General features: G+C 39.6%; 1 protein-coding gene across 2 annotated transcripts in view; it reads right to left on the reverse strand.

The window, feature by feature from the left end:
• LOC139756143 (uncharacterized) overlaps positions 1–18,212 on the reverse strand; it is a 55,909-nt gene extending 37,697 nt beyond the window's left edge. Inside the window, exons 1-4 of one of the 2 annotated variants that reach the window (XM_071675280.1) lie at positions 18,123–18,211; positions 15,660–15,718; positions 9,499–9,580; positions 6,439–6,506 (exon numbers count right to left, since the gene is read on the reverse strand). In XM_071675280.1, the coding sequence (XP_071531381.1) occupies positions 6,439–6,506; positions 9,499–9,580; positions 15,660–15,689 (180 nt within the window). In that variant the 5' untranslated portion in view covers positions 15,690–15,718; positions 18,123–18,211. Of the gene's footprint in view, positions 1–6,438; positions 6,507–9,498; positions 9,581–15,659; positions 15,719–18,122 lie in introns of both variants that reach the window. The other variant, XM_071675281.1, reaches the window with a different exon arrangement.
• Positions 18,213–20,220: the final 2,008 nt, after the last annotated feature.

Below are 20,220 nucleotides of genomic sequence, written 5' to 3' on the forward strand. Positions count from 1 at the left end.
CTCTTCCAGTGATGATAACCTTTAATACTTTTCTCTTGATGAGGACTTCAAATGACTCAATATTTCCAGGGCAAAACTTTTTTGTAATGAGAAAATTTTCTAAACAAATATCTCTTGGCATAAGTCTTACTGGACTTCCAGCCAGCTTTGATCTCTGATGGACCTGCAAGAAATGTCTGAAAGAAAATCATTAACTGTGAAAGAATTTTTCAAGTTATGCACCATACAGTAAATCATTGGTTACCAGATCATAACAGATGTCTATCTTCTTTTTTAAAACCTGATGGCCATTTTTCATGTTAGTGAGGCAGCACAGAAAACAGGTGAAAAACACACACACACACACATTTATATATGCGGGAAATTAGCGAATAGTTTGAAAGAAAAAGATTTTTTTTTCATTTTGCTTTGTCGCTGTCTCCCGCGTTTGCGAGGTAGCGCAAGGAAACAGATGAAAGAAATGGCCCAACCCATCCCCCTACACATGTATATACATGCACGTCCACACACGCAAATATACATACCTATACATCTCAATGTACACATATATATATACACACAGACACACACATATACACACATGCACACAATTCACACTGTCTGCCCCTACTCACCCCCATCGCCACCCCGCCACACACGGAATAACATCCCCCTCCCCCCTCATGTGCGCGAGGCAGCGCCAGGAAAGGACAACAATGGCCCCATTCCCTCACACTCAGTCTCCAGCTGTCATGCAATAATGCCCGAAACCACAGCTCCCTTTCCACATCCAGGCCCCACACAACTTTCCATGGTTTACCCCAGACGCTTCACATGCCCTGACTCAATCCACTGACAGCATGTCAACCCCGGTTTACCACATCGATCCAATTCACTCTATTCCTTGCCCGCCTTTCACCCTCCTGCATGTTCAGGCCCCGATCACTCAAAATCTTTTTCACTCCATCTTTCCACCTCCAATTTGGTCTCCCACTTCTCCTCGTTCCCTCCACCTCCGACACATATATCCTCTTGGTCAATCTTTCCTCACTCATTCTCTCCATGTGCCCAAACAATTTCAAAACACCCTCTTCTGCTCTCTCAACCATGCTCTTTTTATTTCCACACATCTCTCTTACCCTTACATTACTTAATCAAACCACCTCACACCACATATTGTCCTCAAACATCTCATTTCCAGCACATTCACCTTCCTGCGCACAACTCTATCCATGGCCCACGCTTTGCAACCATACAACATTGTTGGAACCACTATTCCTTCAAACATACCCATTTTTGCTTTCCGAGATAATGTTCTCGACTTCCACACATTCTTCAAGGCTCCCAGGATTTTCGTCCCCTCCCCCACCCTATGATTCACTTCTGCTTCCATGGTTCCATCTGCTGCCAGATCCACTCCCAGATATCTAAAACACTTTACTTTCTCCAGTTTTTCTCCATTCAAACTTACCTCCCAATTGACTTGACCCTCAACCCTACTGTACCTAATAACCTTGCTCTTATTCACATTTACTCTTAACTTTCTTCTTTCACACACTTTACCAAACTCAGTCACCAGCTTCTGCAGTTTCTCACATGAATCAGCCACCAGTGCTGTATCATCAGCGAACAACAACTGACTCACTTCCCAAGCTCTCTCATCCCCAACAGACTGCATACTTACCCCTCTATATATATATATATATATATATATATATATATATATATATATATATATATATATATATATATATATTTTTTTTTTTATACTTTGTCGCTGTCTCCCGCGTTTGCGAGGTAGCGCAAGGAAACAGACGAAAGAAATGGCCTAACCCCCCCCCCATACACATGTATATACATACGTCCACACACGCAAATATACATACCTACACAGCTTTCCATGGTTTACCCCAGACGCTTCACATGCCTTGATTCAATCCACTGACAGCACGTCAGCCCCGGTATACCACATCGCTCCAATTCACTCTATTCCTTGCCCTCCTTTCACCCTCCTGCATGTTCAGGCCCCGATCACACAAAATCTTTTTCACTCAATCTTTCCACCTCCAATTTGGTCTCCGTCTTCTCCTTGTTCCCTCCACCTCCGACACCTATATCCTTTTGGTCAATCTTTCCTCACTCATCCTCTCCATGTGCCCAAACCACTTCAAAACACCCTCTTCTGCTCTCTCAACCACGCTCTTTTTATTTCCACACATCTCTCTTACCCTTACGTTACTCACTCGATCAAACCACCTCACACCACACATTGTCCTCAAACATCTCATTTCCAGCACATCCATCCTCCTGCGCACAACTCTATCCATAGTCCACGCCTCGCAACCTTACAACATTGTTGGCACCACTATTCCTTCAAACATACTCATTTTTGCTTTCCGAGATAATGTTCTCGACTTCCACACATTCTTCAAGGCCCCCAGAATTTTCGCCCCCTCCCCCACCCTATGATCCACTTCCGCTTCCATGGTTCCATCCACTGCCAGATCCACTCCCACATATCTAAAACACTTCACTTCCTCAGTTTTTCTCCATTCAAACTCACCTCCCAATTGACTTGATCCTCAACCCTACTGTACTTAATAACCTTGCTCTTATTCACATTTACTCTTAACTTTCTTCTTCCACACACTTTACCAAACTCATATATATATATATATATATATATATATATATATATATATATATATATATATATATATATATTTTTTGCTTTGTCACTGTCTCCCGCGTTTGCGAGGTAGCGCAAGGAAACAGACGAAAGAAATGGCCTAACCCCCCCCCCATACACATGTATATACATACGTCCACACACGCAAATATACATACCTACACAGCTTTCCATGGTTCACCCCAGACGCTTCACATGCCTTGATTCAATCCACTGACAGCACGTCAACCCCGGTATACTACATCGCTCCAATTCACTCTATTCCTTGCCCTCCTTTCACCCTCCTGCATGTTCAGGCCCCGATCACACAAAATCTTTTTCACTCCATCTTTCCACCTCCAATTTGGTCTCCCTCTTCTCCTTGTTCCCTCCACCTCCGACACATATATCCTCTTGGTCAATCTTTCCTCACTCATCCTCTCCATGCGCCCAAACCACTTCAAAACACCCTCTTCTGCTCTCTCAACCACGCTCTTTTTATTTCCACACACCTCTCTTACCCTTACGTTACTCACTCGATCAAACCACCTCACACCACACATTGTCCTCAAACATCTCATTTCCAGCACATCCATCCTCCTGCGCACAACTCTATCCATAGCCCACGCCTCGCAACCATACAACATTGTTGGAACCACTATTCCTTCAAACATACCCATTTTTGCTTTCCGAGATAATGTTCTCGACTTCCACACATTCTTCAAGGCTCCCAGAATTTTTGCCCCCTCCCCCACCCTATGATCCACTTCCGCTTCCATGGTTCCATCCACTGCCAGATCCACTCCCAGATATCTAAAACACTTCACTTCCTCCAGTTTTTCTCCATTCAAACTCACCTCCGAATTGACTTGACCCTCAACCCTACTGTAACTAATAACCTTGCTCTTATTCATTTTTCTCTTTATATATATAAATATATATATATATGTTGTTCGCTGATGATACAGCGCTGGTGGCTGATTCATGTGAGAAACTGCAGAAGCTGGTGACTGAGTTTGGTAAAGTGTGTGGAAGAAGAAAGTTGAGAGTAAATGTGAATAAGAGCAAGGTTATTAGGTACAGTAGGGGTGAGGGTCAAGTCAATTGGGAGGTGAGTTTGAATGGAGAAAAACTGGAGGAAGTGAAGTGTTTTAGATATCTGGGAGTGGATCTGTCAGCGGATGGAACCATGGAAGCGGAAGTGGATCATAGGGTGGGGGAGGGGGCGAAAATTTTGGGAGCCTTGAAAAATGTGTGGAAGTCGAGAACATTATCTCGGAAAGCGAAAATGGGTATGTTTGAGGGAATAGTGGTTCCAACAATGTTGTATGGTTGCGAGGCGTGGGCTATGGATAGAGATGTGCGCAGGAGGATGGATGTGCTGGAAATGAGATGTTTGAGGACAATGTGTGGTGTGAGGTGGTTTGATCGAGTAAGTAACGTAAGGGTAAGAGAGATGTGTGGAAATAAAAAGAGCGTGGTTGAGAGAGCAGAAGAGGGTGTTTTGAAATGGTTTGGGCACATGGAGAGAATGAGTGAGGAGAGATTGACCAAGAGGATATATGTGTCGGAGGTGGAGGGAACGAGGAGAAGAGGGAGACCAAATTGGAGGTGGAAAGATGGAGTGAAAAAGATTTTGTGTGATCGGGGCCTGAACATGCAAGAGGGTGAAAGGAGGGCAAGGAATAGAGTGAATTGGAGTCATGTGGTATACAGGGGTTGACGTGCTGTCAGTGGATTGAATCAAGGCATGTGAAGCGTCTGGGGTAAACCATGGAAAGCTGTGTAGGTATGTATATTTGCGTGTGTGGACGTGTGTATGTACATGTGTATGGGGGGGGGGGGTGGGCCATTTCTTTCGTCTGTTTCCTTGCGCTACCTCGCAAACGCGGGAGACAGCGACAAAGTATAAAAAAAAAAAAAAAAAAAAAAAAAAATATATATATATATATATATATATATATATATATATATATATATATATATATTTCATTTTTTATTATACTTTGTTGCTGTCTCCCGCGTTAGCAAGGTAGCGCAAGGAAAAAAGATGAAAGAAAGGCCCAACCCACCCACACACACATGTATCTACATACAAGTCCACACATACACATATACATACCTATACATTTCAACATATACATATATATACATACATAGACATATACATATATACACATGTACATAATTCATACTTGCTGCCTTCATTCATTCCCACTGCCACCCCACCACACATGAAATGACAACCCCTTCCCCCCTAATGCGTGTGAGGTAGCACGAGGAAAAGACAACGAAGGCCACATTCGTTCACACTTAGTCTCTAGCTGTCATGTATAATGCACCGAAACCACAGCCCCCTTTCCACATCCACAAAACTTTCCATGGTTTACCCCAGATGCTTCACATGCCCTGGTTCAATCCATTGACAGCAGGTCGACCCCGGTATATTACATTGTTCCAATTCCTTGCACGCCTTTCACCCTCCTGCATGTTCAGGCCCCGATCACTCAAAATCCTTTTCACTCGATCCTTCCACCTCCAATTTGGTCTCCCACTTATCCTCGTTCCCTCCACCTCTGACACAAATATCCTCTTTGTCAATGTTTCCTACTCGTACACATGCCTTGCATCCATGGCAAAACCTTTTCACTGTTTCTAGCAACTTACCTCCCACACCACATACTCTTAATACTCTGTGTATGTATATACATGTATACGTTGAAAGGTATAGGTATGTATATGTGCGTGTGTGGGTGTTTATGTATATACATGTGCATGTGGGTGGGTTAGGCCATTCTTTTATCTATTTCCTTGCACTGCCTCGCTTACACAGGAGACGGCGTTTAAGTATTATAAAAAGAATATTTTTTTATATTATACTTTGTCGCTGTCTCCCGCGTCTGCGAGGTAGCGCAAGGAAACAGACGAAAGAAATGGCCCAACCCCCCCCATACACATGTATATACATACGTCCACACACGCAAATATACATACATACATATATGCTTCCAGGTGAAGGGAGGTCTGTGACATTGATGATAATGTTAATATGGCTATCTAATATGTTTATGGATGGGGTTGTGAGGGGATATAAATGCAAGATTCTTGATGACATGGGGTCTCTGAAGGTTAATCAATCGCCTTTTTGTTTATAACACAGCTATGGTGGTAGACTTAAGTCAGAAACTGAAAAGTCAGGGACTGTGAGTGTGAGAGGGAAAAGCTGAGACTGAATGTGAAAAATAGTTGTCATTGAGAGAGAGAGAGAGAGAGAGAGAGAGAGAGAGAGAGAGAGAGAGAGAGAGAGAGAGAGAGAGAGAGAGACAGGGAGAGTGGACAGTTAAAATGTGTGCTAATATTGAGAAAGTAGCATTATCTACAATGGGTATCTCTACCACAATGACTAAATCAAATGGCTAAGCTAGAGAACCACATGACATGAAGGCAGGTGATGGGTTGGCTCAAAAACTGATCAAATATGATGAAAAATAAATCTGATGCTTTTTATTAGGTTTTTCATATCACCATAATTTGAAAAAACTTTCGACCCCATCTAGGAATTATAAAAGATTCTGAATTATTAAAGTTCTCATCACTAAAACATCTAATATGTAGAAATGACTCGCATAAATCTCAAGGCATCACATATCATGCACCCAAACAAAATAATTTTCTTGAAATAGAAACAAATTATCACAATTTTCTTTGAATCTTACCAATTTTAAGCTGTATCACTAGGATTTCAGTAAGAATCTTATCTAAAAATAATAACTACTAAAATCACACTGTACCTGACAACAGAATTGCATGTGCCCGGAGGGATCAGGTCTGATTACAAAACCCGGCCCGTATAATATACCTGGAAGCATCATTGATTGGATAATCAACTGTTATTCTGAAGAAATTTTCTTGACTATTCTACATATTCAGTGCAATCAATTCTAATAAATGAGTTGAAATTTCATGATGAAGCAAGAAAATAGAAAATATTAAAGCCTGAACAATGATTGCACCAAAAAATTAGAGGCAGATTTATGACTCCTATTCCCATGAAATCAAAACATTAACAATATAATAAAAATTCTAGATGATAAAGTATGACTCCTAGGAAATAAGCCTACTTAACTAAGGTTAAATTCTTTCAAATCCTTAAACAAAAACAGCAGCATTCACAACTGTATGTAAGCCACATAAACCAATTAACACTAATGAAAGCTTTCACAGTGCACTCTTGCAAATCTAGGTCTCAAAAAACAAAGAACAATTTCACCAGAGAACAAACTATTCTTATTGATAAGACATATGAGACATTACTCCAGGAACAGTTCTCAAAAAAAAAATGGTATCACAAGGTGTTTGTATTCAGTGTCCACTTCAGCTGATGGTCATTACAGACCCATGTTTACATTGGCATACTGCTCCATCTAGAGGTGAGTGAAACTCTTTTGTCAAAATTTTGCCCATTACACAGTTTTCAAAAAGACCAATGAGCAGTCTTTAGTGTTTCACTGAAATAAAAAAGTAAAAACAAGTCACAATTCAATTGCAGACTTGAGTTATTAAAGAAACTCAAGAAAGGTACACCTGTAAGGAAGCTCGGTGAAGATTCTGGTGACAGTACTAGATACTTCAACAATTCATGATGTCAAGAAACAGAGGAGATATCACTTTTTTGCAGGCAGTGCTACTGTACTCCAAGCGTATGAATTAGGGTAAAGCTCTGCATAAAGTGAAGATAAATGATGTGGATCGATTTCTATATTAGTGATTTTGTCAGCAAAGGAATGAAAGAGTACCTACTCTGGCTAATGTTTGATTGGGTAGGCCAAGTCATTCTATGATGAACTAAAAACAGAAAAACCCAGTGAATATTCTTCAGAATGGTAAACTGTATTCAAAATCAAGAAAATCTGAGTACTGAAAATATCTACACTGTCAACAAAACTAATGTATTTCTGCTGAATTCCTGAGAAAATTCCAAAGTAGATTTGCCCTATCAATGCATACCTTTAATTTCCATTTCTTATCAGGCCATTAAAAAACAGAAACAAATTCTTAAAATCTGACATTAATATACAAACTTTTAAAGTACATTATCCAAGTGAACTTTAAACTGTAACTGTGGTTTCGGTGCATTATACATGACAGCTAGAGACTAAGTGTGAATGAATGTGGCCTTTGTTGTCTTTTCCTAGCGCTACCTTGCACGCGTGCAGGGGGGAGGGGGGTGTCATTTCATGTGTGGCGGGGTGGCAACGCGCATGAATAAAGGCAGCAAGTATGAATTATGTACATGTGTATATACGTTGAAATGTATAGGTATGTATATGTGCGTGTGTGGACGTGTATGTATATACGTGTATGTGGGTGGGCTGGGCCATTCTTTCATCTGTCTCCTTGCGCTACCTCCCTAATGCAGGAGACAGCGACAAAGTATAATAAATAAATTCAAACTTCATCAATGTAAGTAGTCCAGCCTTTGGCAAGGCAGGACAGGGTCAGGTGGAAGGCCAGGTGAGTAGATATCAAACAAGGATATAGAATTCATTCAATAAATATTTCACAATGATTTTACAAAAGCACATTTCATAAGATTTCCATAAAATTAGGGGTTGGGATGAGAAGGAGGTGAAAGGCTACAGACCCAAGCATTAGGCTTAACTGGTGTTACTGCATCATGCTGGCTGCATCAGCTAACTCTAGTTTTATCAAACATAACACTGTCTTATTTATTTGTCTGTTGTTCATCATTCAAAATTTCCTTCTTTTTGTAATTCAAGATTTTCTCCTTTTAACTGCTGGCATTCTGTCCACAAACATGCAGTCTCTCCTTGTTACACATAACCCTTGACAACACTTAACTCACACAACTCATTTTTCATAACTAACTTTTTCTGCAGTGAGTGCTATAAGCTAACCCTACCTTTTGGCAAAATAGTAAGATCAATTGAGAGAAGTAGTAGGAAGAAACATCAGATAGGTGCATTATGTAGAAGTAATAGGTAAGTATTCAGATATGTGTGTTCTAGAACTCTGCTAAACTTTCTAAATATCCTTTCATTGTTGTGTATTCCATTTCATTTTAATCATATATTCCAATATTTCCTACATAAACAGTGGTTGTCAAGGTGCACTCCTCTGACCCAGGTAGCTGTCTTTTCTCCCCGCTTCCCGCACACATGTCGACTACTGGTATTCCATCCTCAAACATACAATCTCTCTTTGTCAAACATAACACCTGACATTTAACTCTCACAGCTCATTCTTCAAAACACTAGATATTCCTGCAATCAGCACTACACAGTAGCCCTGCCTTTTGGCAAAATGGAAGGAGAAATAGACCAAAGTGGTATGCAGGAACATTTAGGCAGGAGCACTAGACAGAGGTAGTAAATGGAAAATTAGCTTGGAGCCTCTGCAAACACTATTTAAGAGTTGCCCTCCGCCTATGGCCTGTTAAGGGTGAAGCACTGCACACTAAGAAGTGGCAATGGAGATAATCAGTTATGGAGTCACTTTTGCTGTGTCCATCCCCTTGAGGGAGTTCCAAAGGGGAACAGGTGTCAGAAATAAAAATATACAGAGGGAAGATCTATATTCCTAAGGCTATGTAGACTCTGCTGTCAGAGGCTTTTGAGGGCAAGTTCCATGATTCATAATTTCAGAAATTTCATTAAAACTACTTCTGTTGGTACCATTATTCAAAGGGGGGTAGCAATCTAAAGAAAAACATAATATCCTGAATTCTGGCAATGCCTCAGTCTGGAACTTCCTGGATTTGTGAGAGTGCACCTGCAATCATAATCTCATTCAACAATATCACATTCTATAAATATGAGAATAATACTTACTGACAGCCTCCAGAAAGATATCTTGGCAATGTGGAGAATAAGCCATATCTGGGAACTTCTTCATCACTTCCTGTGCAGACACCTATGAAAAAGAAGAAACAAAGATACTGATGTGGAAATAAAAATTAGCACTACTTCCTTGAAAGATACTGAGTCATCTGTTCCTTACTATGGCATTAAAGGGTGAAAATTTGAAAAAAAAACTACTGATTAAATGATCTACATAGTACAAGGTATTTCAAATGAGTTTCTTAACAAGACACTGATTTCTTTATAAGAAAAGAAGGCACACTTAGTGTTCACTGATGAAAGATTATTTGTAAATTCAATAAAAATAAAGATATGTAATGTATCATGAGAACTTCAGAAGACAGCAAATTTGAGGAGCCAAAAGATCTGTGACATAGTAAAAAGCAACATGATGGAGAGGGCTGAAAACAATAATTTAAGAAATGTCATGTGTAAGAAAAGCTAGAAGACTGCAAACCACCTCTATGTCTAGAATACCATCCAACGAGTACTTATGAAAGGATTCCAGTTGAATTTAGTGTGTACACTAACCACATGTATGGCATGTATTGCATGATGAACTACAGAAAACTATCTTTCTTTGTCGTAACATCTTTAAATACTTAATTAGCCATTTACAGCTCATTAGTTCAGTCATAAAAACCAGTCCTTTCTTTAATACTTCTGTGGTTGTTCCATTTATGTTTCTAATTTCTCCTGGCACATAAAACATGCTCAAGGTTCTTTGTAGGATACTCATTAATTTTCATCTGATACTGTTAGGGAATGTTTCCAGGTATAGTTCCAGACTTGATATTGTGTATCTTCCTTGATATGCTGGCAATGCATTTGTCTTGCTATGAGCCAGCTACACCTGTAATATTTCAGGCTACTTCTTCATCTACACTTCAGCACCCAACAGTAGTGTTGAACTTGATCCTTCTACACCAATGCCTTATCCCATCTGCTGGCTTCCCACTGAGAATTGTAAATCTAAACATCCAATAACAATGTAATATGGAAAAAAATACAAAATACTAAAACTGATAACAATAAACTATATGAAAGGGAAAAAAATCAACATTAACAGATATCAAAATATATATACAGGAAGATGTGAACAGAGACAGAGATAGTATAATGAAAACCAATACCAAAGAAAGAATAACTGGATAAACACAGCCTAAAAAACAGGATAAAAAAAAGGAAATTACCAGAGATGAATGACTAGAATTATACAATTAATGAATGGAGTAAGAATGTGAAAATTACACGCCAGCATTGAACAGAACATGAAAGCCACAAGACTAATCAAACAGCTGACCAAGAGGGAATGAGAAACAGTAATAACTGGCCAGAATATGTAGACTACAAAAATCATTAAACCAGTGGAATCCACTCTTATCAAAATACCAGAGTCCTCGCAGAAATAGGAACAGAAAATCACAAATACACTAACTCCCAATGAGAAATTGAAAAAAAAGAATAAGCACACAACTCAAAACCAGTGGAGGGCAAATAAAGGACACAACTCAAAACTAGTGGAGGGCAAATAAAGGACACAACTCAAAACCAGTGGATGGCAAATAAAGGAACAGCAAATCCTTAGAACAAAATATAAGGGAGAAATCAGGAACCAGGATAATCTACATAAATGAAAACAATAGGGACAACAACGTAAACCTGATGAGCATCGGGGAAACATGGTTCAATGAGAAAGATATAGATGAAGCACGGTTGGATCATTCTGATCATTCAGAACAGATAGAACCAAACTGAAAAAAGGTAATGTAGCAATATATACACATAATAAGCTACAAGGAAAGCAGATAGGGAAGGTAAGCATCAATAAATGTAAACTAACCTCACATAGTGTGAGCTACCATGGTGAAAATCATTCAGAAATAAAATATCTATAGCTTCCTGGCCACCTAAACCAAGGTAAATGACTTTAACAAAATATCAACTAATGCTGAAGAAAACCTGAGGGTAGAAAGGAGTAGATTATCAATGCAAAAACAAGGAATAATGGATCAGCAAAGTGCAAGCAAACAGTCCCAAATGCTAATAAATCTACGAGATTAATTCAACCATTAACAAGTATACCAAAAAGGCAACAAGAGGGAATAGCATCATAGATCTCATTTTTATATGACATGATGCTGTTTTCACAACAGTACGGAAATAAAAGAATGTGAACAGGATACAGGAAAATGAAAATAATATCATATGAAGCATTCCTCGCGTGTCGTAGAAGGCGACTAAAGGGGACGGGAGCGGGGGGCCAGAAATCCTCCCCTCCTTGTATTTTTTAACTTTCTAAAATGGGAAACAGAAGAAGGAGTCACGCGGGAAGTGCTCATCCTCCTCGAAGGCTCAGACTGGGGTGTCTAAATGTGTGTGGATGTAACCAAGATGTGAAAAAAGGAGAGATAGGTAGTATGTTTGAGGAAAGGAACCTGGATGTTTTGGCTCTGAGTGAAACGAAGCTCAAGGGTAAAGGGGAAGAGTGGTTTGGGAATGTCTTGGGAGTAAAGTCAGGGGTTAGTGAGAGGACAAGAGCAAGGGAAGGAGTAGCAGTACTCCTGAAACAGGAGTTGTGGGAGTATGTGATAGAATGTAAGAAAGTAAATTCTCGATTAATATGGGTAAAACTGAAAGTTGATGGAGAGAGATGGGTGATTATTGGTGCATATGCACCTGGGCATGAGAAGAAAGATCATGAGAGGCAAGTGTTTTGGGAGCAGCTGAATGAGTGTGTTAGTGGTTTTGATGCACGAGACCGGGTTATAGTGATGGGTGATTTGAATGCAAAGGTGAGTAATGTGGCAGTTGAGGGAATAATTGGTATACATGGGGTGTTCAGTGTTGTAAATGGAAATGGTGATGAGCTTGTAGATTTATGTGCTGAAAAAGGACTGGTGATTGGGAATACCTGGTTTAAAAAGTGAGATATACATAAGTATACGTATGTAAGTAGGAGAGATGGCCAGAGAGTGTTATTGGATTACGTGTTAATTGACAGGCGTGCGAAAGAGAGACTTTTGGATGTTAATGTGCTGAGAGGTGCAACTGGAGGGATGTCTGATCATTATCTTGTGGAGGCTAAGGTGAAGATTTGTATGGGTTTTCAGAAAAGAAGAGTGAATGTTGGGGTGAAGAGGGTGGTGAGAGTAAGTGAGCTTGGGAAGGAGACTTGTGTGAGGAAGTACCAGGAGAGACTGAGTACAGAATGGAAAAAGGTGAGAACAATGGAAGTAAGGGGAGTGGGGGAGGAATGGGATGTATTTAGGGAATCAGTGATGGATTGCGCAAAAGATGCTTGTGGCATGAGAAGAGTGGGAGGTGGGTTGATTAGAAAGGGTAGTGAGTGGTGGGATGAAGAAGTAAGATTATTAGTGAAAGAGAAGAGAGAGGCATTTGGACGATTTTTGCAGGGAAAAAATGCAATTGAGTGGGAGATGTATAAAAGAAAGAGACAGGAGGTCAAGAGAAAGGTGCAAGAGGTGAAAAAGAGGGCAAATGAGAGTTGGGGTGAGAGAGTATCATTAAATTTTAGGGAGAATAAAAGGATGTTCTGGAAGGAGGTGAATAAAGTGCGTAAGACAAGGGAGCAAATGGGAACTTCAGTGAAGGGTGCAAATGGGGAGGTGATAACAAGTAGTGGTGATGTGAGAAGGAGATGGAGTGAGTATTTTGAAGGTTTGTTGAATGTGTTTGATGATAGAGTGGCAGATATAGGGTGTTTTGGTCGAGGTGGTGTGCAAAGTGAAAGGGTTAGGGAAAATGATTTGGTACACAGAGAAGAGGTAGTAAAAGCTTTGCAGAAGATGAAAGCCAGCAAGGCAGCAGGTTTGGATGGTATTGCACTGGAATTTATTAAAAAAGGGGGTGACTGTATTATTGACTGGTTGGTAAGGTTATTTAAAGTATGTATGACTCATGGTGAGGTGCCTGAGGATTGGCGGAATGCATGCATAGTGCCATTGTACAAAGGCAAAGGGGATAAGAGTGAGTGCTCAAATTACAGAGGTATAAGTTTGTTGAGTATTCCTGGTAAATTATATGGCAGGGTATTGATTGAGAGGGTGAAGGCATGTACAGAGCATCAGATTGGGGAAGAGCAGTGTGGTTTCAGAAGTGGTAGAGGATGTGTGGATCAGGTGTTTGCTTTGAAGAATTTATGTGAGAAATACTTAGAAAAGCAAATGGATTTGTATGTAGCATTCATGGATCTGGAGAAGGCATATGATAGAGTTGATAGAGATGCTCTGTGGAAGGTATTAAGAATATATGGTGTGGGTGGCAAGTTGTTAGAAGCAGTGAAAAGTTTTTATCGAGGATGTAAGGCATGTGTACGTGTAGGAAGAGAGGAAAGTGATTGGTTCTCAGTGAATGTAGGTTTGCGGCAGGGGTGTGTGATGTCTCCATGGTTGTTTAATTTGTTTATGGATGGGGTTGTTAGGGAGGTGAATGCAAGAGTTTTGGAAAGAGGGGCAAGTATGAAGGTTGTTGGGGATGAGAGAGCTTGGGAAGTGAGTCAGTTGTTGTTCGCTGATGATACAGCGCTGGTGGCTGATTCATGTGAGAAACTGCAGAAGCTGGTGACTGAGTTTGGTAAAGTGTGTGAAAGAAGAAAGTTAAGAGTAAATGTGAATAAGAGCAAGGTTATTAGGTACAGTAGGGTTGAGGGTCAAGTCAATTGGGAGGTAAGTTTGAATGGAGCAAAACTGGAGGAAGTAAAGTGTTTTAGATATCTGGGAGTGGATCTGGCAGCGGATGGAACCATGGAAGCTCGAAGTGGATCATAGGGTGGGGGAGGGGGCGAAAATTCTGGGAGCCTTGAAGAATGTGTGGAAGTCGAGAACATTATCTCGGAAAGCAAAAATGGGTATGTTTGAAGGAATAGTGGTTCCAACAATGTTGTATGGTTGCGAGGCATGGGCTGTGGATAGAGTTGTGCCCAGGAGGATGGATGTGCTGGAAATGAGATGTTTGAGGACAATATGTGGTGTGAGGTGGTTTGATCAAGTAAGTAACGTAAGGGTAAGAGAGATGTGTGGAAATAAAAAGAGCATGGTTGAGAGAGCAGAAGAGGGTGTTTTGAAATGGTTTGGGCACATGGAGAGAATGAGTGAGGAAAGATTGACCAAGAGGATATATGTGTCGGAGGTGGAGGGAACGAGGAGAAGTGGGAGACCAAATTGGAGGTGGAAAGATGGAGTGAAAAAGATTTTGTGTGATCGGGGCCTGAACATGCAGGAGGGTGAAAGGAGGGCAAGGAATAGAGTGAATTGGATCGATGTGGTATACCGGGGTTGACGTGCTGTCAGTGGATTGAATCAGGGCATGTGAAGCATCTGGGGTAAACCATGGAAAGCTGTGTAGGTATGTATATTTGCGTGTGTGGACGTATGTATATACATGTGTATGGGGGTGGGTTGGGCCATTTCTTTCGTCTGTTTCCTTGCGCTACCTCGCAAACGCGGGAGACAGCAACAAAGCAAAAAAAAAAAAAAAAAATGAAGCAAGATGAATTTTCACCAAGACAAAGACCACAGTGCAAAAACTGACATTTTAAAAACAAATTGGAAGAACATCTTCAAGGGGAATAACTTGAAAACAAACATGAAAGTAAACTATAAGAAATTATAACAAGACAAAAAGGAACCCAAACTTCTCATGCACAAAGAATATCAGTCACGGACTAAAACAAAATATTCATCAAGTCTATTCCAAAATGTTTCTCTGGTAATTCAACATTCATTCCATAAGTTAATGATCCTGTTGATGAAACAGTACTTCACCTCATTAACTATAAAATATTACTGCAATGTGAAAGCAACAAATCAAGCCTTAAGCAGCTGCGTAGATCAAGATTACTGAAGCAACTGATAATCATGAATTCCAGTACCAGATTATCTCTTAACTCTCTTATTTTCAAAGCTAAATAAATTTCAGTCATCTCATCAGCTTTCCTATTACTTGTTTCTCTCCAAGAATCTTCTTAGTTGTCTGGTACTTTCTCCATACAGTTTATGTCTAGTTTCAAATCAAGAGGAACCACAACTTGAATTTTACAATGATGTTACACTCTAAAGCATATACCACATTTCTACAATTTCAATACATTAAAGTTAAAAACAACTTACGTTATCAATAGGCTTCTTGAGATGAGACATGGTGAAGCAAGGGTGCAATACCACAGACTCTGAAAAAATGAAAGATCAATTATACATCAAGAACAGTCTATGAGGCTATAAAATTTAAACAACTATGTTTCTGAATTCTGGCACACAATCTTGGGGATACACTAGAATATTTTCTGTCTTACCAAAACTCAGCAAATAATTTTTATGTACATCCATGTTCAATACGGTTCCAATTTTTCCAAGAAAGGCATGTACAGCCACTAAACATATAAGGCTGGCACCTGTTATTCATGTGTCTGGAGTTCAAAATGGAGGGAGGATCATTGGGAAATGAGGGTCTCTGGTCAATCAGTTATCATGTTTTCAAATCTAATCAGTGAAAGAAAAAAGTTACAATACTGATCATAACCACAACTATGTTTCTAAACACCACCAACCTTTCAAAGTATGTCTTTAAAAACCACCAACATTTCACCTTGAGGTATTACTTCTAACCAGTAATAATTCACTGTAACTAGAATAATAACTCTAAATCACCATCAGAGAACACTAGATATGAGAGAAGGAGATGCCTCTGATTGATACCAATGCACTGGATGGTGACAGATGACAAGTATTCATTTACTAGGGATATACTTCTTCACTCTAGTTTACTATCGTAGAAATAAAGTACATACTTGGAACAATATTAGTCCATGAAAGAAAATATAAGAGAATTATCGGTAGTCACCAAGTAAAGCAGATCCGCTTCACATGGGTACTTTTGTCTTAGTGTAAGTGAGCTATTAGGAAGTTAATCTCCACATATCAAGAAGTGTGGTGCTGTAATAACTTGGGCATATGGGTTCTTGTGATTTGTTGCATCAGTGTTCATATGCTGGAAAGATGGGTGGTGCCCAGAAAGTGGACAAAGATGTGTAATTCATATGTGCCTAGAAGTGGTTTCTGATGAATGCCTGGCACAGGGGAGTTTATAAATTGGTTGGGAAGGCATCTGTTTAGTGCTTGTTATGTCATTACAGTGTGTATGTTTTTGTCGATGATGCATTCTTTGGGGGAGTGGGGTCAGTTAGTATATACGCTGCTGAAGGACGAAGTGGGAGTGATCTTTTTATTTTCACTTGTGGATTGGTAGTTTGTTATGGACTGGTCTGGGTGCAGGTGGTCTAATGTTGTTGCAAAAAGCTGAGTGCTGAGCACATTGAGGTAAAACTGAACCGGAAATAATTTTGTTCTGCTGTGGAAGTGTCATAAGTTTGTGTAATCTGCAGCTTTGATATACTTGCTCTTGACAAGGTGGATGACAAAGCAGGTGAGGCTTACCTTAGAGTGGAGCAAAATGTTTGCACACAATACAAAGAGAATCTTTTCTTTGTTCAAAACTGGTGCCAGTGGGTGTTCTTTGGGCATCAATTAACCCACACTTACCTTGCTGTTGATGTCTGTGGTGTGGAGAGCAAATATTATGTGTGTTGTAGGTAATACGTAGTATGGCTGATGCAGATCCCAGCCTCTCCCCTTTCTGTACAGTAACTCGCTATTTATCTATCTATCTCTGACACTTGTTCCCACCTGAAACTCTCTCATGGGGGTGCCCACAGCAACAGAGTCTCAAAAACCAAAAACTAGTGAGCTCAACTGCCGATTCTTAGCCTTTAGAGCATCACCCTTAACAGGCCACTGGCAGATGGCAACCATAACACAGTGTTTGCAGAAGCCACTTCCTAATGTTCCTACTGACTACAAATACTTAATGCTCCTGTCTAATACAACTACCTACTACTCCTACCTAATGCATCTAAGTGTTCTTACCTACTAATTATATCTACTGCTCGTGCCATACTGCCAAACGGCTAAGCATGTATGTAACTGATGGCATTTCATAAACTTATCTCGCAACAACTTACTGGAAATAATTTTTCCAATTATTTTAAGAAACCACCTCAGTCTGAGTGGTTCTCTTCTAGGTGCAGTTTTTATGGGTTCTGTTGATTTTCGACGTGTTCATTACTAACATCTACAATAATCAACCCCACATTTTTACCTAATACACTAAAATCATCTATGAACTTCAACGAGACATGTCACTATAATTCTAAACTCTGTGTCAATCACCTTGTTCTCTAAATACTACATAGGCAAAGAACTAAACCATTCAATAGCCATGCAGTGATGTGGTGCTAGGATAGAAAATGACTATACCACACATTCTCTATCCTATTCAAGCTCTAACCACACTCTGTGTGGGTGATTCACTCACTGAATGCTATGTACAGCAACTCCATTCCCAGTTTCAAGCTAAGTGACAATATCATTCGCATTTTTCCCCACTTCTGTTAATTAACAGCAATCCGGCACTGAAAAAATCTATTCCCCAATGAACAACCATTATCGTTAACTCTTTCTGCAATGGATAAGTAGTGAATATTCATATGAATACGAGTACAATATTCAGCCCCTTACCTTCCCCAACTCTGCAGCTTTAGGTTTGTTTACATGGGGCAGCATCAGCAGAAATCAACCGCGTTCACATTTACATATTTTCTTCTCTTTTTTTCCTCTGTGCCTAATAGTCATTAATGAAGCTAAACAAAAGTCAGATAAAAACAAAATAGTTTTTGGTATACCAACTTTAATGACAAATAGAAACATGGGCGGTGTGCCTTTTCCCGAAGAGAATACAACAGCTTTTAGTTTTTGTTATAAGGTTTGTGTGTTCTATCAACAACTTCAATAAACTTTTCAGGTTCGTTGCCAACAATGGCTGCTTCATCCAGTCATCAGTAATTCAAAAGATTTAAGTCGAAGAAAAGTAGCACAATGTATTTACATAAATATATATGGGACATACATCCCACAACTAAATGTTAGTGATATGTAGGACTAAGTGCATGTACATTCATATATATATATATATATATATATATATATATATATATATATATATATATATATATAAGAGCTCAATCGAAAACTGCCACTGTAAGTGCGAGGGGCATTGAGCAGACGATATGCCAGAAACGTCTGAAGCAGAAGGTCTTGTGAGGCGCGACCTTTACCGCGACATTCGAGACAGAATGGAATTAACACGATTACATAATACCTCACCTTTCATGAAACTAAAGGAATGCAATGTTAATGACTAAGTAGAAAATTGATCACTTTTTAGATACATAATTATTGGATCTAAGTCATGATTAGTGGCTGGTAAGGGTTATCTAACCGGTAAAAAGTGAAATTTGTCAGACAGCATAATTTGATGAAAAATCTAGTTCCCTTGGAACTTCTTCCTGTAATTTCTTCAGCAGAACTCCGGATAAATGACCCGGAGAGGTAACACTCTGCTCTTTTGCCTGGGTGACAGTTAGCCACAATCAGCCACAGCAAGATGCTATGTAAGCGTGAGGATTGAAGTAGTATTGGGTGACCCTCCACCCTCGTTGGGCTACCCCTGAAATCAATAACTAATAGTAGTTGTAGATATGCCGCAAATCGTAGCTGGTCTACATTTCTCCTGTGTACGTCCTCCATTTCCTTCAGGTTTAGGAGTAAACGCTTCTGATCAATTTGAAACGTGTGGAATTCACCAGACACCTCTTTATCAATGAATTTCAAGTCTATGATTCTTCTCCTATTTCGCTTGTTATGAATTTGCGTCTATTAGTGGACATGGTAATTCTTGTTGCAGGCTTTTACCAATCACCTACATTCCATACACTAATTAAGATACATTGTATCTAGTTTTGGAATGAGATCATCGTTAGCCTACAGATGTATCCATGATGTCACACTGTAATCGAAATTATGGATAAAGTACTGTGATTACACTTTACCCTAGCTGATCGAAAGAAAATGATTATAGATGTAATCCCTAAGTTCATTCTTAGGTAAGGTCACGCACAAACGAAAACGCGAAGCCGTCCTACGTACAGATGGCGCTAGTTGTCACTTTGTTTACACCGCGGACTCTGGAAATATTCAAATTAGAGAGTGACTGTAAGCCATGGCAGCAGTGACCAATAAATAGCGTTCATGTGTTATTTGTAGAAAAAAAGAAAGAATGATCTGTCATGACTTTTGCCGGTTCCCCAAGGATAAGGAACAGCAAGTCGGGATCAATGGCAGTAATGTAAATGATGTGTAAATCTGGAAGTGTACGCAGGGATTCTTATAAAACACTTGACGCCAAAAGTGGTACAGATTCCCTATTTAGATCTCGACAGGGATATTTTATATATTGGCGTGGGCAATTGAATGCCATAATCTAGGCAATCTCATTAATATTTCATATATATATATATATATATATATATATATATATATATATATATATATATATATATATATATATATACTTTGTCGCTGTCTCCCGCGTTAGCGAGGTAGCGCAAGGAAACAGTGGGGCGCTTGATCATGATTGAGATAGAAGACAGAAGTCAGACTCTTGTTGAAAACATTGAGATATTTGACCTGGTTGAATGTGATGATTATATTTGTGATGGAACTTTATGTGGGAAAAAATCACGGTCATGCAAATACGAAAAGCATCGTAAAGTGAAAA

Source organism: Panulirus ornatus, chromosome 20 (genome assembly GCF_036320965.1).
Source record: "Panulirus ornatus isolate Po-2019 chromosome 20, ASM3632096v1, whole genome shotgun sequence".
Classification (NCBI taxonomy): domain Eukaryota; kingdom Metazoa; phylum Arthropoda; class Malacostraca; order Decapoda; family Palinuridae; genus Panulirus; species Panulirus ornatus.